We start from the raw sequence: 25517 nt of genomic DNA, 5'->3' as shown, positions 1-25517 counted from the left end.
AGAGGCAGGGCTCTGGCAAGGACACCATGGCCCAGGCTTCGTGCAGCGGATCAGCAGCAGTTGCACCAGGCCCTGGCCTTGTGACGTTGCACTCCACAGTGTTTTATGGAAATATGCTTAGGAGTGTAAATATGATGTAGCTGGAAGATGCTTTGTGCAAAAAGTCTCTTGTAAGGTATCATAATGATCTACTGAGTGTGTTCATCCCATGTGTTTGCATGTATTATTTCTATGTCTGGAGTTAGGAGAATAAGATATAAACTTGTATTATTAATGTAAACATGTTAAGTGGAAGCCATTAATGGTGCTTCAGAATCAATGACATGTAAATGACTCTGTTTACCTGTAAACCTTCCTGGGTAGGTGTGGGCCAGCCCTGGAAGAATGGAGGTTGGGGTCTCACAGGACATGTGAACATGTCACCTGATAGCAGGTTTCAGATGGATTCCAGTGCTTTTCCATTTAGAAGGAGGGGTGGGGACCCAGAGAGACTAAATATTCCCGCCTTGTGCCAAGGCTATAAAAGGGAGTGGAACAGAACAGAACAAAGAGGGCTGCCAGTCACCCCTGCTTTCCACCTAAGATGTCTGCTGGAACTAACAAGGACTGTACCGGGGAAAGGATTGGGCCCAGACTAGGCAGGAGTCTAGTCTGTGAAAGAAGCTTATTGGAACATCTCCGAGGGTGAGATTTTACTTGTAATCAGTTTCTTAATGTTAATACATTAGATTTGTGTGTTTTTGCTTTATTTTGCTTGGTGACTTACTTTGTTCTGTCTGTTATTACTTGAAACCACTTAAATCCTACTTTTTATATTTAATAAAATCACTTTTGTTTATTAATGAACCCAGAGTAAGTGATTAATACCTGGAGGAGCAAACAGCTGTGCATATCTCTCTATCGGTGTTATAGTGGGCGGACAATTTATGAGTTTACCCTGTATAAGCTTTATACAGAGTAAAACAGATTTATTTGGGGTTTGGATCCCATTGTGTCTGGGTGCTGGAAATAGGTGACCTGCTGAGCAGTGTTTGGTTTAAGTCTGCAGCTTTAGGGGCATGGACCAGACCTGGGTCTGTGTTGCAGCAGGCTAGCATGTCTGGCTCAACAAGGCAGGGTTCTGGAGTCCCAAGCTGGCAGGGAAAACAGGCTCAGAGGTAATTCTAGCACATCAGCTGATAGTCCCAAAGGGGTTTCTGTGACCGAACCCGTCACAGGCCTATTATACCTGCCACCCATAAATAAAGCACATATCTCCCAGTTCATTGCAGGGATAAACTGCAAACATCCCCTTCCCTTTTCTACCTCCTCTTATGGGTTGAGGGGTTTGTTTCCTCAGGATGGTGGGCGTGAAGTTTTCCAAGCAGTCTAAGAGCCATGTGGTGTAATAAAAACCAGATTTATTAAGAGCAGAGAGATCGCATATAAAACAAAGAAATAGCAAAGTTTTAGACTAGACCAAGCTCATCTAGAGAGGCTCGTTTCTGTAACAGGGTGTGAAAATGTGACATTTTTAGAACTCAGTGATTTTTTTTCCCCTGAACCACTTGGGGCAGACTCACACCTTGTCTATTATCAGAAAATACCTCAGAGACAACCTCTGGTTTCTCTTGGGAACTTGCAGTTTCATGAGACTCCTTCTCAGTCTAGTAATAGGTTCCTTCGGACTCACAGGTGTTACACAGGGCTCTCATAGCCAGCACATCTCACGGATAAGTAAGAGCTAGGGATTGTTCTCTAGCATCTTTCATCAGTAGATCTTCAAGTGGTTTACCAAGGAAGGCAGTTTCATTATCCCCATTGTACAGAAAGGGGAAGTCCTGAAGTCACCTGGCAGGCCAGTAGCAGAGCCAGCACTAGCACCCAGACCTGAGTTCCAGTGTAGTGCCCTAGCCACAGACAGTCTGGTTTGCTATTTATTATTTATTCATTATTATTTGTTGATTCTCTTTGACTCTATGTACTTGTCTGAAGGTAGGTCAGCTCGGCTGGGGACTTTCAGCCCTTGTCTGCAAAACCACCTCATTCAGGGTCCGTTGTTGTGGAGAAGCCCTTATGAGATACTCACTGCCTCCTTTCTAAGGTTAACTGTCCCTGATGGCAGAAGCCACCTGGCTTTCTGTCTGATAGAGAACGGAAATATTTCTTACCAGTATTTCTGCTCCGTAAATGAATTAGAGACATTGGTTTTAATATGATGCTCTAATTTTAGAGTAACTGAACAGTGATGTGCTATGCACTGCCTGGCAGGATATTCAGGTTTGATTCCCAGTGGGCCATTTAACGTATACTATCAATAGACTCTGAAGGTGATTGAGGCTTTGAGCTGCTCTAGGGGAAATGATAAAGGTCTGATGCAAAGCCACGAAAGCAAGGTAGTGCCAAGTTAAGACTGAAACTTCATCTTCCTCTGTTTCTAGGTGATGAAGGACTCTTGAGTATTCTAGTCTTTTATACCTTACCACGTATGTGCTGTAATACAGATAAACAAAGGGATGGGATAAGGAGGCTGTGCCTTGCTTTCTCATGTAGAGACTGATCCTGCCGCCCTTACTTATGTAATTAAGAGCCACAGTCTCGGGATTTTAATATATAAAATGTATACTGGAAGAATTTTGTTCTTCTAGAAAAAAACTCTGTAATTTCCCTAGCTCTACATGGAAAAGAGGATCCCTGCAGTCTGGGTTGTGAAGATGTAGTGAGAATCCAAAAAACTAAAAAAAAGATGCACAATAACTGAGATTCTAGATGACACTAGAAAGTACATTATACTCTCCTTTCATTGTTTCTCTATTGTCTGGAGTCCCCATCCAAGGGACAGAATGTATATATACACTGAAGTATCCTAGTGTGGTGCTGTTAAGAAGTGTGAAGACCAGTCTTGCTAAACTGGCCATAACAAAGCAGTAATATGTGCAGTAAAATGGCTGCTGTTGCCGGCCATGCTTCTGGAGTGGGCTGTGGAGGTAGTATAGAAGAAACCTTCTGCAGAAGGTATAACATAGTTGCCCTATGCAGCACTGCAGCAATATCCTTGGCAAGGAAACATTCTACATTTTTCAACTACAAGATTTTTTGGGTTTTTTTTATGTTGTCACACTTGATGTGCAGTCAATGGATTTGGCCATGCCCATGTTAACACGGAATATCTGGAGCAAAACACGACTGGAAATAACTCTAGAGCTAATGTCTCATTGTTGAGCAGATCAGTATCGTGTGAGTTCAGTCTGGAAAAATCTCGTTGGCTGTGAAACTGACATTTCAAGTGGCCGGAGGCTGAAGGTTCCAGGAAACTTCCTGTGCCACAGGTGACCTACTTGCAAGTTCACACCTGGAACAGAAATTAAGAATTGGTTGTAAACAAGCCTGAATCACTCCAGCTTCTAGCTCTGCTCCCCTTCTAAATGATTTCTATATAAGGGCCCATGTCGGGCGAAAGCTCCTGACACCCTCCCACACCTGAGCCAACAGCCACACAGCCTGGCCTTTATTGTAATGATCCAAAGTTTGATAAGCAGATATACTCAGAGCTGAACTAGAGGCACTTCCCCAGAGTCACTTTGGGAATGATGCATCCGACAAAGTGGGTATTCACCCACGAAAGCTCGTGCTCCGATATGTCTGTTAGTCTATAAGGTGCCACAGGACCCTTTGCTGCTTTTACAGATCCAAACTAACACGGCTCCCCCTCTGATATTTGGGAAAGATGTGGCATCACAAGAGTCTGAATCAATTGATACTTCACATCAGTTCCTCGTTCTTGAAGTTATTCCATGGCCCTGTTCTGGAGCACTAACATTTCTGAGGACTGGTCCGCTATTCTGATCGGTAAGCTCTTTGGGGATTTTGCTTTTAGTTTGCTATTCCTGTTGGATGGCACCATGTACCCGATAAATTATAACAACTTATAACACACGCACCTAAAGCCAGTTGGAGGCAGGTCAGGCCAACCCTTCCTAACAGAGAAAGCATGTTGCTAACGATGTAAGAATGATTCAGCAAAAAGACATAGTACAACCTTAGAACGCTGGTTTTCTAGCTGCATTCACTGCTGCCATGGGCATATATTCACTGTTGAACTCATGGGAGTTGGATTCACATTGCTGTGTCTGCAAAGAAAATGCCCTGAATTTAGTTGATTGTCTCTAACCCCCATTCACTCTTGCCTTTGTCCTTTTAATGGGGTGCTTAATCTCACTCTGCTTTCAATGGGATATTAAAATCAGAGCCTCCAAACTTCACAAATCGGAAGAGGAAAGCAGACTCTGCTCAACAAAACTCTCTTCTTCTGTGGCTGTCACCTTTGTTTTTAAGAGGTTTTGGTCAGGAACAGAGCTGGAATTACTCCTCTTTCCCCTCTTGAAGAATCATAGAATCATAGAATTCAAGATCAGAAGGGACCATTATGATAATCTAGTCTGACCTCCTGCAAGATGCAGGCCACATAAGCCGATCTACCCACTCCTTTAGCAAGCGACCCCTGCCCCATGCTTCGGAGGAAGGCGAAAAACCTCCAGGGCCACTGCCAATCTGCCCTGGAGGAAAATTCCTTCCCGACCCCAAATATGGCGGTCAGCTGAACCCCGAGCATGCGGGCAACACTCTCCAGCCATACCCTCTGGAAAAAGGTTAAGAATATCATATAATTGACCCATTGTACTATTTACCAGTGTGGCACTTAATTGACCTATTGACTAAGCCCGTTATCCTATTATACCATCTCCTCCATAAACTTATCTAGCTTAATCTTAAAGTCACGGAGGTCCTTCGCCCCTACTGTTTCCCTCGGTAGGCTGTTCCAGTATTGCACTCCCCTGATGGTTAGAAACCTTCGTCTAATTTCAAGCCTAAATTTCCTGACTGACAATTTATATCCGTTTGTCCTCGTGTCTACATTAGCACTGAGCTGAAATAATTCCTCTCCTTCCCTGGTATTTATCCCTCTGATATATTTAAAGAGTGCAATCATATCTCCCCTTATCCTTCTTTTGGTTAAGGAAAACAAACCGAGCTCCTCAAGTCTCCTTTCATACGACAGGCCTTCCATTCCTCGGATCATTCTAGTGGCCCTTCTTTGTACCCGTTCCAGTTTGAATTCATCCTTCTTAAACATGGGAGACCAAAACTGCACACAATACTCCAAATGAGGTCTCACCAACGCCTTATATAACGGGACTAGCACTTCCTTATCCCTACTAGAAATACCTCGCCTAATGCAACCCAAGACCGCATTAGCTTTTTTAACGGCCACATCACATTGCCTACTCATAGTCATCCTACGATCAACCAGGACTCCCAGGTCCTTCTCCTCCTCCGTTACTTCCAACTGGTGCGTCCCTAGCTTATAACTAAAATTCTTGTTAGTCATCCCTAAATGCATAACCTTACACTTCTCACTATTGAATTTCATCCTGTTACTAATACTCCAGTTTACAAGGTCATCCAAATCTCCCTGGAGGATATCCCGATCCTTCTCCGAATTGGCAATACCTTCTCCGAATTGGCAATACCTCCGAATTGGCAATACCTCCCAACTTGGTGTCATCCGCAAACTTTATCAGCCCACTCCTACTCTTGGTTCCCAGGTCAGCAATAAATAGATTGAATAAAATAGGACCCAAAACCGAACCTTGAGGAACTCCACTGGTAACCCCCCTCCAACCCGACAGTTCCCCTTTCAGTACTACCCTCTGCAGTCTCCCCTTTAACCAGCTCCTTATCCACCTCTGGATTTTCATTTCGATCCCCATCTTTTCCAATTTAACCAATAATTCCTCATGCGGTACCGTATCAAACGCCTTACTGAAATCCAGATATATTAGATCCACCGCATTTCCCTTGTCTAAAAAATCTGTTACTTTCTCAAAGAAGGAGATCAGATTGGTTTGGTACGATCTACCTTCACGATTCACGATCAAGTGAATTGTTTCCCAAGGTATTTTCGCTGACCTGTACAGAGTTGCTCTTTCTTCCTATGGCTCCAGGTCTTTACATCAGTAGGCTAGTCTGACTTAAAAAAATTAAAACTGAGCTGCTGTCACTGATGACTGAATTCCATTTCATTGAAACTCTTAGCACATGCTGTGCATGTGTCTGTAACACACCCTTGAGCAAGAAAGTACACTGCTGCTTTACAGCGCTGCAAGATAGTGCACTCGCCTCGTGGAGGTGGGTTTTTTTTATAGTGCTGGGAGAGCTTTTTCTCAGCATTGGTGCCGTGACTACACAGCCACGTTAAAACGTTGCTAGTGAAGACATACCCTAAATCAAACTAAATCAGGCCCTCAATGTATCAGCTTTGGACCTAGGACTGTGTATGGAAATTGCTTACCTTCTTTCTTAAGCAACAGGCTACTATGCAGCAGATACAGGAAACCATGGAAAATGCAGTGATCCCAATAAGCATCCATGACATCATTTCTGATACAAAGCAGGTTTCTGAGTCTAGAACATATTAAAAAAAAATCACTGAGGATTAGCAGTCTAAATTATCCCCCCCCCACACACTTTATGTAGGTGAGATCAATGCTTAGAGTGGTCTGGAAAAAGTGGGTGCCGGGGTGGGAGAATCATCATCTCTGAGTACCAGCTTTGGTAAGATAGTGACCCAGCTTGCTTTAAAAAAATTTTTTTTTTTCAGGTTTGCAACCCCATGCATTTTAAGCAGTGCGGGAATTGGCAGAAGTCAGTGTTTGAGAGAGATCTAAATGATGTGATTGGTTGGCTTGGTGAACGGACTCGAGGAAGACACGCTGAGCATGAGGCAGAACGCAGCAATGGTCCAGAGGAGTTTGTGTGAGGAAGAAGTGAAAGAGGCATCGAGGCTAATCTTGTTGACAGAGTGGAGGGAGTAAAGGACAATCTGAAAGGAGACCAGGGCTGCATCACCCAAACCAGATTGAGTATTAATTTAATGAGTAGCGCAGTGGGGAGTCACTGGTCCAAAGGACTGGTGAGAGAGAGGAATTTGGAAGCAACATTTTGGATGAAATGGAGAGAGGCAAAGTTAGAGACTGGAGGAGAGTGCAGTAGTCAAGGCATGAGATGACACGGCTGTGGCTGAGCAATCTGGCTGCCCAGACACAAAGGAAGGGGAAGCTTTTGGAAATGTTAGGCAAGAGAAGTGACAGGATTTGGATCATAGATTAATCTATTTTTAAGGAACCACTAGATCTGACATAACATGGGCCGTTGAATTTCACGATTACCCTGGTATTCCCCAGATGCTGGGGGAGGTAAGGGACGGAAGAAGAAGAGAGGACAACTGGGAGGATGGTTTTATTATCCATCCTAACAGAGGACAAAGGCAGGGGCTTGGGCGGAGAGATTATAAACTTATTCAGCTAGAAGGGAGACACTTGCAAACCAGCCAAGGTGAGATATCTGAGACACAATCAATGGCAACTCAAAAGATGATTGATATTCATTCAGCACCCATTGGGGTGCAGTCACAGCCCCTTTCAGGTAGACAGCAAAATGTCCTTTAGATTTCGATAGACTGTCCCAAGTTACTTAACAGACGCAGGTCCTGATTCAAAGAGGTGAGCAATGGGAGTTGTGAGCACTCAGCACCTCTCTAGATCAGGCCACAAGTTAGATGTATGTATTGCTTCTGGTACAGATACTGATAACTAAGACTTTGCCTGTGACACATGCAGGTAAACCTCAGAATGGATTTTTGTGCTAATCTAGAATTAATTCAAGGTTTGTCTTTGGTTTCTTAGAGAAACACTCTCATGTATATCTCTCTAAAGCTAGAGTAAGGAGATAGGGGCTGTGAACTTACCATGGATATACAAATAGGTTTCTTTTACCCTACAGTGTATGTAGGGAGCAGGTAAAAGGATTTCCAGGCAGCAGAGATAAATGCCGGTGTGCTTGCTTTCTAAATTTTTGAGAATGAAGGATGTGCTATTGCCAGAGTGCACCGGCTCACAGTAGCTGTTATTAGTTTCAGGTACTGACTTCCCATTCTCCATGTGGAATGCACAGATTTCCTGCCTCTCGTGCCCTTTCATCAGTGTCAGCCTGAATTCGGTAACATTTATAGGGTCGCTGAAGTTGAATTTGAAGAGCCCATTGTGAAATTCAACTGTCACCTGGAGGTCAGAGACAGTAGATTCTTCTGAAGAGAAAAAAATAATTATACTATGCAGGAAAATTTCCAAGTAAATATCAAACCAGGTAAACATATCTGTAGCACTGAAATCTACTGAAGTGTGCATGTCCAGAACTGTCTGGTTTGGGGGAGTAACCCACAATGAGCATTCCCTTGATAGCGAGAAAGAGAGAGAAAAATATATCCTATATCACTTATGGACACCCTTGAATTCTGTTCCGTCTTGTTGCTGGGCAAATTTAATACAGTAACTCCTCACTTAAAATCAACCCGGTTAACGTTGTTTCATAGTTACATTGCTGATCAATTAGGGAATATGCTCGTTTAAAGTTGTGCAATGCTCCCTTCTAACATCATTTGGCAGCCGTATGCTTTGTCCACTGCTTGCAGAAAGAGCAGCCCATTGCAGCTAGCTGGTGGGGGCTTGGAACCAGGGTGCACCAACAGTCCCCCATCAGCTCCCCCTATCAGCTCCTCGCTCCCCTAAGTTCCCTGTGCAGCAGCTGCCCAGCAGGCTAGCAATTGCAGCTGTCCCTCCCCCCACTGCCATGTGCTGCTCCTGCCCTCTGCCTTAGAGCTGCTCCCTGAGACACTTGCTTGCTATGTGGGGGGGAGGGGAGGAAGAGGGGGGCTAATGTCAGTGTCCCCCTCCCCCCTGCTCCTGCACCCCGCTTACCCCATCTTTCATAAAGCAGGGGGATGCACGACAGGGATCAGGATAGAGGGAGCTTGCTGGCAGTAGCTGCGGTCTCAGCAAGCTGATCTAATTAACAAGGCAGTGTACTTAAAGGGGAAATGCGCATATCTCTCTCACGCACACACAGTGTGTGTCTCTGTCTCTGTCTGTGATGCTGTCTCCCCTCCCTCTATTCCTGCTGCCTTGTAGAGTGTGAGAGTTAACCCTTGAGGGCTCAGCCAATTGCTAGTTCATCATTTAGCAGTAAGGCATTCCCTGGGAAATATCCCACCCTCTGACTCCTCCACCTCAACCAAGCTTCACAATCATCATCACTGTGTACCAGTATTAAACTGTTTGTTTAAAACTTATACTGTGTGTGTGTGTGTGTGTGTGTGTGTGTGTGTGTGTGTGTGTGTGTGTGTAATATAGTCTTTTGTCTGGTGAAAAACATTCCCTGGAACCTAACCCCCCCATTTACATTGATTCTTATGGGGAAATTTGATTTGCTTAACATCGTTTCACTTAAAGTCACATTTTTCAGGAACATAACTACAACATTTAGATGTTGAAACAAGGAATAAAATAGCTTGTGAAGATGCTGCTGAATAAATATGTGCACTAACCCAGTGTAAGCTGGTGTAGGTCACTGTTAGTGTTTAGATACTGCATACTAGTTATTTGTATTATGGTAGTGCCTAGAGGCGCCACTGAACCCAGCATTGTGTAGAGACACAGTTCCTGCCCTAAAGAGTTCATAATGTAAATAGAAAAGACAAACGAAGAGTTGGAGAAGAAGATGATCATATTCTTCTTTTACAGATGGGTAAGTGAGGCACAAAGATTTACCCAAGGTCACAAAGCTGTAGAATTGACTACAAATCTCCTATGTCTCGGTTCAGTGCCTTATTCATAAAACCATCCTTCCTCTATGCAATAGCTATTAAGTTTGACCTTAATAATTGACATGTTTATATCTCCTCTTATCATTGAAGCTTGCTGGGGTAGGGAGAAGGAATGTCACCCCATGCCCACTCACACCACCCAAAATCCACATCCACTCTGACCGCAGGTGCTCACAAAAATCCCTGAGAAGTGAAGCCATCACCTCATATGCAGCAAAAATTATTCAATTTTTTTTTGAGAAGTCAATTAAAACACCTGACTGAGGCTTTCCTAGTACCTCCCAGTTTGGCTTTTGTAGGAGTCAGTAGCTAACAGAACTGGGAAACCCTTTGGGAAGATGCATGAATTGCAATGTCCATTGTAAAGAAGGACATGTTTCCATTTCAAGAACCAGTGTATTGTGATACAAAAAAATATTTACAGCCCTCCTAAGACAATTTATGGAAATATTAGCTGTTATTTTAAAAAGGGCTCTTACCTATATTTTTGCATAGTCGATGTGTTGAACAGTGTTCAGTTCCTGAAAAATAAAATGTAATTTGCTGTTTAAAATAACTAAGGGGTCATAATTTGATGTTAAGATGGTGACATCATTTTCTAGTGCTAAAAAATAAAATCCTACAATGCAATAAAATCATTGCAAAACATTAAAATCAGACGCTAAAGAGCATTAATTGATCCAGCATTATTAAGATCAATCAATTATGTAGCATTCATTAATTCTCACAACACCCACACAAAGTAAGTATTATCTGTATTTTGCAAGTAGAAACTGAAGCTACACCTTAAGTAATTTGCCTAAAGCTACAGAGGGAATGTGCGTTAGACAGGATTCAAAATCAGAAGTTATTGGACCATGTACTCAGATGATAGTCAAGGCCTTATATTTCTCTTGTCAGGGCTCCTAAGATCAGAAGGATGCCAGCCAGATAGAAAAGTCTGGCTCTCCACTTCTGGTGATATTTTCAGTAAGGCTTTCAAAAGTCACGTGGATTGAAAGACTCGCTTCAAGCAACTTTATTTTGTTGTGCTAGGGAAATAGAGTGAGAATAGTTAATTAAGAATTTTAATGAGCCAATATATTATTGTTTTGATATGATAGTATTGTCTAGTGGCCCCAGCCAGACTCAGCCCCTATTGTGCTTGGTGCTGTACAAAGCTATTCTAAAATCCAGTCACTGCCCCAAAGAGCTTTCAATCTTGTCCCGATTCTACAAACACACAGGCATAGATAATTATATGCTTCAGTCTTTGCAGGGTCTGCACTCGAGTGGTCTTTCATATTCATGCTTTGTACTTCTTTGAAGTCTTGATCACCAACTTGCTGCCTGTTGGCCAGGGAAGGGCCATGAACAATTCACCACTTCTACACCAAGCACTCTAAAACCTCCTTATTAGCAAAGACATCAGAAATACCAGTTGTTTGTCAGACTAAAAAAAATCCTTGAAAACATTAGTTTTTGTCATGTCTATTGTACATTATTTTAAAAGTTGTTGTATTTTGACAACTAACTTCTTTCCCAGTAGTAAAAAGTATTAAGTGTGGGGAGGGGGAATGAGGCAGAACTTGAAGAAGCAAATGGCTGCAAGCTTCTCCCTACCTTACTCTCCATTAGACCTTAATGCATCCTGAAGAGAGAGAGCAAGAACGTACACTCTAGTGAGTAGGGAGATCTGAGTTCTATGTCCACAGACATGCTGAGTGACCTTGGGCAAGTCCCTCCATTCCTCAGTGTCCTCTGAACATTTAGTAATATGTACATCCCTGGCAGGTGCCCAGAGACACTTATGTTGTTGAATATTTGTAAAATATTCTGAGGTGTTCAGTTGGTGGGTGCTACAGAAACAAGATATTGTTGTCACCCCTGTATGACTGAGTCATACTCTTCCTCTGTTACCACATGGCCTCTGGTCCACTATGCCCAGTCACTTACCCTTGTCTGTTGCTATGATAGTTCTAATAGTCCGTACCACTTTCCGGGCTATTGCCATGTATGTGAACACTCAAGATATTGGTGTCCCATTCCCACGGGACAGATAGGTAAAACGCCCAGGTGGCGTATAGATGTCAGCTCCAGTATACGCACTACAGACCAAAACTTGTTATACAATAAAGTAACAAACAGAAAATGCCAGCACCAAGAGGAAGGATGAACATGAAAATAATTCTTGCTGCTTTGCATATTCCTAAGTAAAGTTTGATGGGGGGAAAAGTTGCTGTGCTATTGTTAATTATTTTAAGTAAAGATTTGGTAAATACTGTCCAATTGTAGGGGCTGTAGTTTGATAGTTAGTTTTAACATTAGGCAGCACATTGACAAATCAGTAGAGGGAAGAAAAAAGTTCAAAATGTATCAGTGGTAAAGCTTACAGTGTTTACCTAGTATTTTAAATCTTATCTAATATTTTTGAGGCATATTTAATAGTAGTCTGGGGCTCTTTAGATTTGTGGTTCAATTGCTTTGGTTAAATAGAGCCAAATTCTGCTATACTTTCTAACACTGAATAGCATCTCACTCCACAAATAGCCTCACTAAAGTCAATGGGACTATGTGATTATGTATGCTTACGTGGGCCACAAGCTTTACACAGCAGTGAATTTCATCCTAAAAACCCATGCAGCACTAGGGTGACCAGACAGCAAGTGTGAAAAATTTGGACGGGTGTGGGAGGTAATAGGAGCCTATATAAGAAAAAGACCCAAAAATCGGGATTGTCCTTATAAAATCAGGACATCTGGTCACCCTATGTGGCACACTGTTTCCACACCCCCTAGTGGCTGGTCCACATAGAGGATAGCAAGCTAATTTTGCTACAAGCTAATGGAGTTATTCTTTTTGTGCAAGTGGTGGTGATCTGTTCTTTATGCTGAGGTGTCATCCTTACTGCTGACCAGCGATAGAAATGGCGGGGGAGGGTCATTAAGCATATAACTCATGTGAGACTGTGCCCAGCTGAAGGATAGTTTGTATCTTCCTGAGCCCAGAATTTTAACCACCAAGAAGACTGAGGACTGATAAGATCATGTCACTGAATAAACATTTTGGTAAATATGATGTAATAATCAGTTTCTGTGGAGTAACAGGTGAAAATGCTGCCAGGCTGTAGTACTGCAAAAAAGGGTCTGGGAGTTGAGTGAGTCAACTGTAAATTGAGTAAATTGACTGAGTCAACGATGTGATGCAGTTGCAAAAATGACTAATATTCTTGGGTGTATTAAAAGGAGTGTTCTAAGACATGAGAAGTAATTGCTCTGCACTGCTGAGCCCTCAGCTGGAGTAGTGTACCCAGTTTTGGTTGCCACACACTAAGAAACATGGACACATTTGAGAGAGTCCAGAAGAGGGCCATAATGATAAAATGTTTAGAAAACCTGACCTGTGAGGAAAGACTCAAAAACTGGGCATGTTTAGATTGGAGAAAAGATGACAAGGGGGAGGATGCAGCTCCTTGTCCTACCCTCCATAGACAAGATAAAAGCTAAATCTGCAGCAAGGAAGAGTTAGGTTAGATATTAGGAAAATCTTTCTATTTATAAGGATAGTTAGGTATTGGAATAGGTTACCAAGGGAGGTTAGGGAGTCCCTCTCATTGGGTAGTTTTAAGAACAGGTTAGACAGATTCCTGCCAGGGATGGTCTAGGTATATATTGTCCTGCCTCAGCATAGCAGCATGGAGTAGACGACCTCTCAAGGTCCTTTCCAACCTTACCTTAGTGATTCTGTGATTATCGCAGCATAAAGAGAGCAACTCCTGTGAATGAGGTTTTAATGATGTATAAGAGAACAACAAAAGATCACCCGTTTCACAAGCATACTTCATAAGCCCAAGTTAGCTTTGCCACTGAAAGCTGTGTTTTTCCCTGCCAAAATGGAGACTGTCATGAAGTGTTGCAAAAATGTCTCTGAAAATTGCAAGATGATTAATATAGAAATTGTAGCGAATACTGTTTTCTAACTACTAGGTAGTATTGGGTGGAAATGAATTCCAAACTGTGCAAACCTCTGAACCTTTAGAGTTCTTGCCAGTAGCTAGTGGTTGCTTTTGCTGTCTTCACTGTCCCAAATGTGCAGCTTTAACAGGTGATACAACTTTGCAAAATCCTATTCACCCAATCACTTGGAATGGGTAACATTTCTGACAGGCCAGTACAACATCATTAGCTTTTTCATTATCATCAGTCATTGTGGAGTGAGGCAGACAAGGAGATTTGTGTGTCCACATGGATACATTTTTCTTGTTCCAGGATTGGATGTTACTTCTGGGACCCCATCAATCCTGGATAGGAACTAGCTAGATACATTTGTGATGTCGCTCCCTAACATACATGTAGATGCGATGGGTGGGGGTGTATAAGCACTGCTTTTTATACCGAGTGCAAAATGGCCTCTTCCTTTTCTGTATTAAAGCATTTGGAATGGTGCCATCTTTAAGGTTGTATTTTTTTCATTAAAATCAGGCTGAAGTAATGCAATAGCAATAAGAAGCCTGTGGCAGGGGTTAAAATCTCACACAGGCAGGTGTAACTCTGGACTTAAGTGGAGTTTCTCTTGGTTTACCCTGGTTTAAGGAAAAGACTCTGGCCACTTATATTTCTGGTTGCAATGTGGAGCGGATGGGTACAAGCATGTGTGTGCAGACATGCGTGCATAAACTATGTTGGCTTCCATAAGAGATTAAAATCTGTTTCTAACTCAGTCCCGCCAACATGCTTCCTGAGTTAGAGCATCTTCCTGAGCATCTTCAATAGAGTCAGTGGGCACTTTGGTAAGGGCTCAAGGATTTCTGCCCCATTGGTGATCGGATGGCCAGTAACCAATAGGTGTTTTATTTGCCAGCTGGCTACCAACAGCTACTGGCTTTCAGACTGGTCAATGACTCAATGCCATTTGCAAGCAGCCCAGGTAAAATTGCAGCTGGCCATAACAGACTTAAAAAATAAAATAAAGTTTAACCCTCATTTTGAAACTTGGAGTTGAGGGTGGGACGGCTGGGTGGAAATAGTCTTGGACCATTGGGCGGAGGTGAGGGGATTTTGTTTTTGTTTTGTGGTTTGACTGTCAGAACAGAGCCTTAGTTGTAACGTACTCATGAAAGTCACAAACTTTCTCAGCTGCTGAAGATGAGCTTGGATTATTTTTTTCTTCTTCCAGTAGCATAAAGAAAACAAAAACAGCTTTAAGTCACTGTAGCACTGACCCTTCCAGCCCCTCTAAGCCGATGCCCTCTGAACTCAGTTAAACTACTCACATGACTGACGCTAAGTGTGTGCATAAGTCTTTGTAGAATCAGAGCCCAGACTCAGAGCAGAGCTATCCTACAGGAAACGAGGTGGTGGCCACAGATGTACTACTTTCCTGTCTATGCTATAGGATAAACATAAATATTATGGTGGTCCCTATTAAAATGTCAGCATTTGCCATTCAGTACCTCACTCCAGTATCTGAGATGAGCATGGCTTCTCCCTACAGGAGGTTTCCATTGTAAGCCACGATAACTGTTGGCAAATGTTAACTTTTTTTAATGGCTACATGAAAAATATAGAATAGACAACTTTCCACAGCCAGAACCCCACTGCTGTCTGATCTGCAGCCCTATGGCAGTGTTACCATGACCTTTAGACAGGCAGTTTACTAATATGGAATCTCTTGGAGATTTTGTGGAGAAATATGCTAGGGAAATGTGTTTGAGGGAGAAATTCAAAGAGGACCAATGTAAAGCCCTACCAAGGTAAACTGAATAAATACAAAAAATTTGCGTCAGATTGAGGGCCTGATGTTTTCGTTTTCTCCATTTAGTCCCCGGTCCTGCATGCCTTATGCAGGAGCAAATTCCATTTAAATGAAGTCAATAGCTGCCTGGGTAGGGACTGGAGCATGAGGCTGCACAGTCTCATAGTGATTTCTTTATCACAATTAGGCCACAAAGTTGCAAAGACTAAAATAAATTTTAATTTACATGGCACAGTTTCTGATTAGAAATATATCCATAGATCATGGCTAGGGCCTGCAAATCTGCAGGCATTTTTGTTAAAATGCTGCTACGTTTTTCCTACTGAAATTCTGTTAAAATGCTTGGAAATAGTATTTGAGAGGGTAACATATTCCGTAAATTCTTTGCATCCTTGTTGACATAGTCAAAATCAAACAGCCCCTTATTTTGCCCCGTCTTGTCCATTTTAATAATAGTAATAATAATAGTAAATAATTACTGTGTTATATGTTGAAAGCAATGTAGAAAAACATTTCCTGAGAGATTTCATTTCTTCCCTCAGAGGAGTTTTGGAAATCACCCTCTTTACCCTCCCTTTGCTCCTCCTTTCGCCCTGATTCCCAGCTTGAGGGTCAAAAAAAATTCCAGGGTCCAAGAGAACATTCATTTACAGCCTTATTCTTTTTGTAGGAAATGTCCTTTCCAATGAATCCAGCGACACTGGATAAAACATGTTAGCTGGATGTTTCTGCCAAAATGGAAGTGGTTAGTATTGATGTTTGGTTTTCATTAATAGCTTTTCAGGTTAACTCCTCATTGAGACGAGGACCAGTTCACACACTACTTGAGATATTGGGTGAAATCCCGACTCCACTGAAGTCAATGGGAGTTTCACCTTGGCGTTCCATAAGGCCAGGATTTCATCCATTCTTCCAATCTGCCTGTTTGAAGGCTTAGGATGCCGGCACTACATTAGCTAACATTCTGAAGCATATCTTCACAATCAGAAGGGCTAGAAAGTCTTTTTTACTTAAATAAAAGCTTAATTTCTGCATAAAACCCTGAAAGTACTGAAATTCCACAGAGACTTTAAACCTGCTTTATATCACTGGAATTTCAGTAGCACATACTTCCAATGGCCGTAGGCACAACCTTCAAAGGAACACATTTAAATGGGGCTTAGTAATAATACCCACCAAATCCCAAACTTCATAGTATTGTTACTTAGGACAAATCACACTAAATCCTACAACAGTATGTAGGTTAATGAGATTTCTTATTTTAATCAAATATTGACTGAATTTCTGCACTGGAATGGTATGTAATGGAAGGTGAGTTTCAGAGAAGTTAAAAAGAAGCGAGCTTTTGCATTATACTTTGTAGACTACAATGCTGCGTTAGGGTGCTGAATCCCATAAAATGCCTCATCAGTGTTATGGTCATTTTCAGATCGATGGCATCACCCATGGCTCCTTGTAAATCACTCTGCATTTCCAGCCTGCAATATAAATGACCTATACCACTTCTCCAGCCCATATGTGTTTTCCAAGTTAAAAGAATTCCCCTCCCAAACATGACTCCTCCTTGAAATCAATAGCTCAGTATGGATCCCCTTATACACTTTTGCATTTCTAATAGATTAGATTCTGCTCCATGGGGAAGATGGCTAAAGCACTACAATAGCTACATCTGAAAGTATCAGAGGGGTAGCCGTGTTAGTCTGGATCTGCAAAATGTCTGTTAGTCTATAAGGTGCCACAGGATTCTTTGCTGCTTTTACATCTGAAAGGTCACTCCAAGCAGATGAGTGAAGAATGTAAACAGCCAAAGTGCATATTTTCACGTGTCTCAAAGACAGCGCGAATGTTCTGTGCTGGCACCAACCTCTGCGGTGGTGGTAAGGCTGAGACTGACATCTTTCCTCTTGGCAACTATTTTTTTTAACTGTTTCTGTTCCCTCAGCCCCATCCCGAGTCATTCCCCATTTACACATCTGGTCATCGTGTATCTTAAATGCCTTATGGATGATTATTGTAAGAAGCAAAACCCCAAATGTCACTTACCACAGAGAGCTTCCAGCTGAAAGCAGAGGAGACAGAATGTTAAAACTCCTGACTTCATACTTGTCTGACACAGACACCAGCCCCAGCCGTCTGGCTTAAGTTTTCAAAGCTGAAGGAGAGTTCACATTTTTGTCTTTGTTGCCCCTTTCATAGGAAAGGAAGTGGTTTTGTGGGCAATGAGTGGAATTATACAATAACTTAAAGGGTTCTTTTATTTAAATAACCCATAGCAACATTATAGCTATGTCAGCAGGGGTTTTGCTATTACACGCGTCTGTGCGTGGGGGGGGGTGGCTGCGTTTTTGCTTTTGTTTCCCCCTAGTTCACGGCTTACTTTCATCTTCCCAGCAGCGATAGCATCTGTGTCATTAGTTTACCTCATAGAATATAGGCCACCTTCGATATTCACTTTCACGGGTGGCTACTTCCAGCTTAATCCATCCCCTGCATGCACCACCATCACCTATCTAGTATGTGTCTTGCAAATACCAGTGGCCAGCAAGCCAGTTATGACATAAATTTGTTTTGGTTCTTTATCTATTTCAAATTGCTTTCTCACAAGCCACTGTCCGCCATCTGTTTCTCTTAAACCACTTGTTGCTGTCTTTGTTTTAAAGCCGTTAGCGGATACAGTAAGCCTGAGGGAATGGCTTACTGGACTACGCATTGGAATCGAAGCACCCGGAATTCAATGGAAACCCAAAGTCAAATCCCAGGTGGATCAGCTCAGCCCTCTATCTTTCAAGGAGCTCATTCCAATGAGACCTTCAAACCCGAGGTCCTGTTTGATCTGCATGGACATTAACGATCTCATGGCCTCTCTGTAAAAGTGGAGGGAGTGTCCACAGCCAACATTTTCTCACTCTGCTTTTGTGTTGCTGTGCTCTGAGCTGCTGCTCTTTGTCCCAGAGGAAGCTGCACATGTGTGGTTTAGGGAATGCTTTAGGATCCTTTGGGATCAAAAGGGCTACATCCATGTCCAAATGATTATTTATACATGTATATTTTTATTATTAGAGCTGGTGGAAGATGGGGAAAAACTTAAGAATTTAGTTCATTTCAGCTGCATTTGAGCCTGTTAGCATTCCTGAATTTACAAAGATGATCTGGATGGCGTTAGTGTGCTCTACCCATGGAAATACTTGGATGACCCATTCAGACACTGTGCAGATATTCCAGAGACTGACCTTGGTTCAGTTGGGATGTGCTTTGAATGTCACCAAATATCAAATCATTTATAAATAACGGGACTGGCTTGCACATGCTTTGCAAAGCAAAAATTCACCACCTTGGGTGAATACTCTTTTTAGAGATTAATTTACTCTCCCCTTTCTCAGAAAGTGCTGTTTCTCCCAGCATCATTGTCAGGAAACTTTTAGAGGGATAGTGGCTCACGGCAGTTGAGCCAGTTCCTGTGATGGTGAGCCAGTGCAGCCTCTGATCACAAGCGGTATAACTTGCTAAGATGAGAAGCAGCCTGGTCTAGGTAACGAAGCACAGGATTGAAAGCAAGGGGCTCCTGTATTCTAATCCAACCCTGTACAGAATCTCTTATTGCCTTTAGCCTTCCTGCCTTTTGTTTTCTTCCTCTGTAAAATGGGGCTAATACTTTCCCACCTCACAGGGATATTTTTACTGAGAAAAGCTAACGCCGGTTCCAGCTGACATCTGGTGCAAGCAATCTGTTTCCACAGCATGCTACCTAGATCTGTAGCTATTTTTGGTGTCTCGCACGTGTTTCCTTTTTCCAACCTACATTGGGCCCAGCAGCTCACTTCTCTTCCCCTGTCATTTTATTCTTCTAAAATTCTTCAGGGTCACCTTCCTGTCGTCTATCCATCTATTCCTCTAACAGCTTCTGCCATTCCACCTCTCCCATCTTGGCTTCCCCTTGTGCTCCTCCACACACCAAACAGACCCTCTTTCAGTTGCACTGACTCATCTCTTTGGAACTTTTCCCCTTCCTCTGAGCTACTAAGTCACATCCTGTCTTTAAATCTTACCATAAACCCTACCATACCACTGAGATTTAAACCCCATTTGCCCCTTCCCCGTTACTGCATCTTTCCATTCGCCCCAGTTATAAATAATCTGGGAAAGTCCTTACTTTCAACATTGCTGCTTCTAAATAATAGAACACAACACACGCAGTTCAGCTGGGAAATGACCTCGTCCAGTCCTCAGCCAATTCAAGATTGGTCTCTATAGTGTATTGCTTAGTCCTGTCTAATTTCAGATGGCTCAGATGGTGGTAGCACAGCCTAATAGAACTCACTGTGAGGATTTTGCTTCTGATATTCTTCTTTGCTCAGTTCAAATGTTCAGTTCAAGTCCTGCTCTAGCTGTGTTACTACCCTCTCCCTACCAGCAGCTAGTTATCTATCATATGCCCTTTATTCATCTTTTAACCGAGTTATACATTTTAACATTTCCGCAGTCTGTTCTTTTTACCTGACTCTATATTCACCTCCCAGTTCTCTGCTTCTGCCTGTAAACGGGCAACTGGCCACAGCTGTGCTCAGTCTTCTCTCTCTTGCAAAGCATTTTGTGATCCTTTGTGTGAAGATGCCAAAGTCTGTCTATGCAAATGATATTATATTTTCTCCTGCTGCTCCTCATTCTCTGCTTCAATAACTGGCCTTTATTCTGGAGCCTCTATGCTGCCCCCCCTCAGGGTCAGAGCACAAAACTTCCACTCTGGTGCTTTTATTTTTTTTCTCTAAGGGAAGCAGAGGGGAGACTGACTTCTGTGCTATTTTTAATTTTTGTTGTGGCTTTCAAGCCTCCTCTCCTTCCTGTTGAGTATGTAAACAAGTGACAGACAGTCAAGGAGGCAGAGCCTTTGGCCTGAAATGCAGCTCATTTCTCTCTCTTGTTATTACTCTGATTTTTCTTCCAGCTCTGTGGGACACTGCAGTGCAGGGCAATGGAAACAATCAGGACACACCTCAGCTCAGCAGCAGGGCAAGTGCTTCTCTGCAGAACAGATACGATGAGTTGGGTTTCCTGGGGCGGGGCGTGTGGCTCTTCTTCTCAGTAAATGCTATCTAGTTCAGGTATCTGATGAATCAGTCTCTCGAAAGTGTAAGATTAGCTCCTTCCGAGTATTTCACACCCTAAGAAAGAAAAATGGCGGTCCATAAAATCCTACCCTACACGAAGTAGTTAATGTGTAGACAGAGTCATGTGATGTCTGAATCTAAGCTTTCCTTTAAAAAAACCCACTATGTTTCTTCCCCTCCTCATTAGGAAGGAAAGCAGACAGCCTCCAGGAGAGGGAAGATCTGTAGCCATCAGAACCACAGAAGAAGCTGCCTGCCCCCATCCCCTGTTGCTCTGGATGGACAGGGCCCCCCTGCTGCTGCTGCAGCTCCAGGGAGACTAACCTGTCACCCTGAGGGGCCTGGAGTGGGAGGGGACAAGCCACCAGTCCAGCCTCAGCTTGAGTGGAGGCTGCGTGGAGCCCCATGCAGGGATATGCCTAGGGACCTAGTTCACCTTTATCTGGCTCTCTGTGTAGACAGTGGGTATCTGTGTACATCTGTCATGAAAGTGTGTGACCATAAAATCTAACACCTTTGTGGGTTTTGGACTCAGAAGCACAGTGACCGTACGACACCAAACTAAACACCACTAGAAAAATCTTTGCACTAGAATTACTCAGTGTGTGTCGGTAGGGTGGGAACGCCCACCTGTGGTTATTTGGTCAACAACACTTTGGATTGAAAGAGGTTTTGCCGTGGTGGGTGGGTTTTGTGGTATGGCTTTATCTCACCAATGTTAGTGTTTGCTGTTTAAAGGTAAACTTTAGTGTCAACTGCATAGGCGGGGTTTCAACATGGAGTCTCTGTCGGTAGTAAGTTCCAGTGAGAAGCAAGCTGATGGCATGTTCGTCCGGATCTAAAGATGATTGTTGAAAATGGCAAATTTAAATGTGACATGAAACAAAGCAAAATTAAGAGTTGGATTTTCAAATGCACCCGAGTGACTTAGGAGCACACGTGATGCTGACTTTCTCCAGCAGACTTAGGCACTTTTCAACATCCCATCTTAAACGCTCATCTTAATTTGGGGGTTTCTTTCTGAACAAGCTACACGGAGCTTTGCTATTCAGTTCCCATTATAGAGAGGCTTAAACAAATGCTGCTTTGGTAGGAGTGGCATATCAACCTAGAAGAGAGGAAACCCAGCTTATGTAAGAATAAAAGCAAAGCTGCTCTGTTTTGCATGTGTTATGTTCAGAACTACTTGATCTATTTGTGCTCTACACATGTGCAAAGGGTAGGCAGAGGACCCAAGGAGCCAAACACTACTTCCAACCTGCAGGTCAGAGAAAAGTAAAAACCGCGTGCTCCTTCGTGCTCAGGGCCTGCTCCACTTCTCCATCCCCTGAGTTAGGAAGATCTGACTGAGTACATTATTGGGTGCATGATGCTAAAGGAGTGTAGCAGCTGGCATGCTACCCCAGAGTGCTGGGAGAGTCAAGAGGGATTTGGTTTTTTGAGGCAAAATTCCTCCTAGACCCCCCCCCATCCCCACCCCAAACCTTCCTCTGAGACAGGGCTGACATGGTTGAGCCATTCATAACTTAGTAAAAATGCCTCAGATCCATCCTGTACATTAACAGATCCACACACACACCCCATCTTGCAGTAAGAATGCTGCAGAGATTTGGGACTTTGCGGTCGATTGGAGGGGAGTTATTTTTTAGAAGGGATGGCATGAAAGGGATAGAAAAGTGTAGCAATATATGACTAGTGAAGAGTAAGACAAGTTGCTTCTGAGCCTGCCCAGCGGCTCACAGAAAATTCTCTGCATTGTCACATGGATCTCAATAACTCTCAGTGACTGGGCAGGTAAAAAAGCTGGTTCTAGACAGGATTCCCACAGGAACATACAGGTTGTATGTTCCCTTTCTCATCAGTATGTAGTAAGGGAGAAGGCATGAGCCCTATGTTACATACAAGCCTGATTATTATGGGAACTAGGTTCAGCTGAATAGTTAAACTAGGAAGTTTTGCTAGTGAAACTCTTCAGATGGCAAGGGAAACACAGATGAATGAGGGGAGATGGTTTTTTAAAGACTCCATTCATGATGGTCGCTCTGCCTCTGGGACAGTTCACAAAGTAAAGGCCCTTCTGAAGACCAGGAGCTCCCAGCACTGCCCAACCTGCAAGGAGACTTTTTGTCGCCCTCTGTCCTGCTCTCCTCAGATACTCCTTTATTTAAGGGCTCTGTGGTACCCCCCTGAACAAAGCTTCACATGTGGGCCACGCACTTTCCTCTGGAATAATATCACATATCTATATGCAAATGCATTCATGCTAATTGGTGACCAAGCCTCTTGGGGTACTAACAAATGTTCACTGGGTGCCGTGATCTCATAGGGCTCCCTTTAGACTTTACAGAGTCTGGTCATACTATTGTCATCCTTTCTGTTCTCCCAAACACAGAACAAAGATAAATGACATCATGCAATTGCTTGGAACTGCCACATGGGGGTGCTGCTGATCTATAGTTTATCTCTTTGTCAGCCAGTTCAGCAGGAAATTGGTTCCTTTCTTTCGCCCCTGACAGCAGCTACAGTCTGAAAAATGTCTCCAGTAAAAGCCTTTTAAAACAAGAACAATCAGAAGAAACCCCAGAAGTGTCTCTTATTCAAATGCGGTGATTATGCACAGATAATGTTACAGGGGGCTCTTGTTACATCCGTGTTCATCAATTTACATCTTCTGATCCGTCTAGTTCTATTGAAAGGCAATCTTCCACTGAGAAACAATACTTCACTGGCTCTATGGTTTTGTCTGTAGCAAAGGGAAGTTCACTTAAATGCAACTGCTTTATGAGCTATGGCAGGGTGCATTGGTCAGTCTCAGTTAACGAGGTAACTGGGGAGAGGTAAGTTGGGGACTGGTTTCCCATTTCATTTACACCAGTGTAAACCAAGAATAACCCATGGCCTTTAGTAGGGTTACTACAGAATGTAACTGGTGTCGTGAGCATCAGAAGCTGGCTGTAGATTTTATAGCCGGCAAAGCCTGATTTTTGCATGTTATTTCCCAGGATTCCGAGTTGAAATAATCGCAGCGTACAAATTTTAAAGAAAACTCTTGGCCTCAGTGACGGAATGTGGAGCGTGCTCCAGAGATACTGGTGAAATGTATTTGTTGTCCGGCTCCGAGCTCACTGTTTCTGTTTGGACAATGGCGGGGTAGTGGAGGACTGCTCACCATACTCAGAAAGATTTGCTACGTCTCACCGCAGAGCATAAGGCTCATTCTTCTATGCAGGCATCAACACTATGTTGATCCAGGCTCGTTAGTTGGATGACAAAGCACTAGCTTGTTAAAAGCATTTGAATCAAATCATGCTACGAAACAGAAAAAGAGCAAGAGACAACGGAATAGCTGAAATGAAAGTCATTGCTCAAGATGACATTGCGTCGCTATTGTTTCGTTTTGAATGTAACTTTTTCCCTCCTTGAGGGGAATAGGTTCGGGCTGTTATGCAAGACTAACACCCGATTAAGCTATTAGTGAAATCAGAATCATAACGGCAAGAGGACAGCATTCACCCACAAAGAAGAAAGAGCTTTCAGGATAAAATGTTCCTATATAGCCCACAATCTATATTAGGAGAGAATATTGGCCTTCTAAACCATTTTTTAAAATTGATTTACCAACTGGGAACATGGTAGTTAACTGATGGGTATACAACAGGTGCTAAAACACATGCTTGCCTTTCCATTGTCAACATTATTTCTAAGGTGATGTAGGGACTGAAAACAAATGCAAAGCAAGATCGGTGTTCAAGCAAGTACATAATATTGGCCTGCCCACAGGTTAATTTGGAAAAGGGGACGTTAAGAACTGAGGCAATGAAACATGTGAAGAGGATCTTGTGTAATGTCTCATCAAGGTAGAATAATTCCATCCTATCATGATAGCCCAAAATCCAAAGTCTCTATAAAAGGGTTCTATAGAATTACAGGAAATCTCAGCAAGGAGCTGCCTTACAGAAGCAAAGGGTGAATTCTTCCCCTCTGTAAGCAATAAAGAGAATTTGGCATATTAATGAGAATCATAATGAACTAAACATAGAAATCAGTCATGTATTTTCTCTAGAGAGCACATATGATTGAAATGACTACCATAAAACATTACTTTTAACCACACGGATCACACATTTTGTTTAACTGGCCCCTTCTTGGGTTTCTGGGCTGTTTTGCAGATGATCTCTGGGTGTTTCTAACAATTTCCTAACATATACTTTGTTCAGGAGAAGGCACAATATGTTTTCCTTGCTTATATCACTTGTATCCCTGGCTTTGCAGAATTTAACAAGCTTACTTCCATCTCTTTGCCAGGAAGCACCTGTTTCTCAAATTGAGTTCAGTAGGAATTCAAGTGCTCTGCATCTCTCAGGATCAGCCCCTAATGATCTTTTCATTGTGAGCAGCGAGTCTCTCTCTTAGCCTGAATTAATGGATCGATATGAGGGGAGAATGTATGCATTGTCTCAAATTGTCTGTCTTGTTGGATAGATCTCAAGCCTTAGCATTTTTAATCTTCGCACAGAAAGCCTGAAGGCTGACACTTCTGTTGTTAAACAAAACAGCATTTATATTGTATTAATGCCTACAGGCCAACCGCAGAGTCCCCATTGTGCTGTTTGTGGTGCTAACTTCAGTCTCTTGTATGGAAGCTCCACTTTGACTGAGGCATCTTAAAGATTTTGGGATGCCACCGTTCCAGAAGTGGGTTCACAGCTGAGCTAGCCTTTTCCCCAGAAAACAGATAATGGATATACCTGAATTTTATCTTAGAGTTAGCAAAGTTTAAATGGTAGCTGGTCATTCGATTAGCTTCAACAGACCCAATCTACTAAGAAACGTTCACACACTTATTTTGTGTATCTCTTTATCTAAACTCAACACAAAGGGTTGACTCTATCAACTTTCCAGTTATTGGCAGATATTTGTTTGTTATATTTTTACTTTAAATCTTGTCAGTACACAGGGGACTGAACAGATCTGGGGGG

General features: G+C 42.7%; 1 protein-coding gene and 1 long non-coding RNA gene across 3 annotated transcripts in view; one reads left to right on the top strand and one right to left on the bottom strand.

Moving 5' to 3' along the window:
- The window catches only part of LOC123378205, a 145898-nt gene that overhangs the window by 78765 nt on the left and 41616 nt on the right, over positions 1–25517 (top strand). The window lies entirely within an intron of this gene.
- Positions 1405–17617, bottom strand: ICOS (inducible T cell costimulator). 2 transcript variants are annotated; one of them, XM_045031729.1, is made up of 6 exons: positions 17477–17617; positions 10180–10221; positions 7787–8125; positions 6332–6444; positions 4019–4109; positions 1405–3331 (listed from the first exon to the last, which is right to left on the bottom strand). In XM_045031729.1, the coding sequence occupies exons 1-5, from the start codon at positions 17532–17534 to the stop codon at positions 4020–4022; spliced, it is 642 nt and encodes a 213-aa protein (XP_044887664.1). In that variant the 5' UTR covers positions 17535–17617; the 3' UTR covers positions 1405–3331; position 4019. The 2 variants fall into 2 exon arrangements, with proteins under 2 accessions (XP_044887664.1, XP_044887665.1); XM_045031730.1 differs by having other exon boundaries at positions 7787–8122.

Source organism: Mauremys mutica, chromosome 10 (genome assembly GCF_020497125.1).
Source record: "Mauremys mutica isolate MM-2020 ecotype Southern chromosome 10, ASM2049712v1, whole genome shotgun sequence".
Classification (NCBI taxonomy): Eukaryota; Metazoa; Chordata; order Testudines; family Geoemydidae; genus Mauremys; species Mauremys mutica.
Note: the sequence above shows the minus strand (reverse complement) of the source record. Positions and strands in the feature narration are given on the sequence as shown.

Coding starts and splice junctions, on each gene's coding strand:
- ICOS (XM_045031729.1), bottom strand. CDS start 17,534: ATGAAGTCAGGAGTTTTAACATTCTGTCTCCTCTGCTTTCAGCTGGAA. Junction 8,126..10,179: donor TCGACTATGCAAAAATATAG/GTAAGAGCCCTT, acceptor TTTTCTCTTCAG/AAGAATCTACTGTCTCTGAC. Junction 6,445..7,786: donor AACCTATTTGTATATCCATG/GTAAGTTCACAG, acceptor AATATGTTCTAG/ACTCAGAAACCTGCTTTGTA.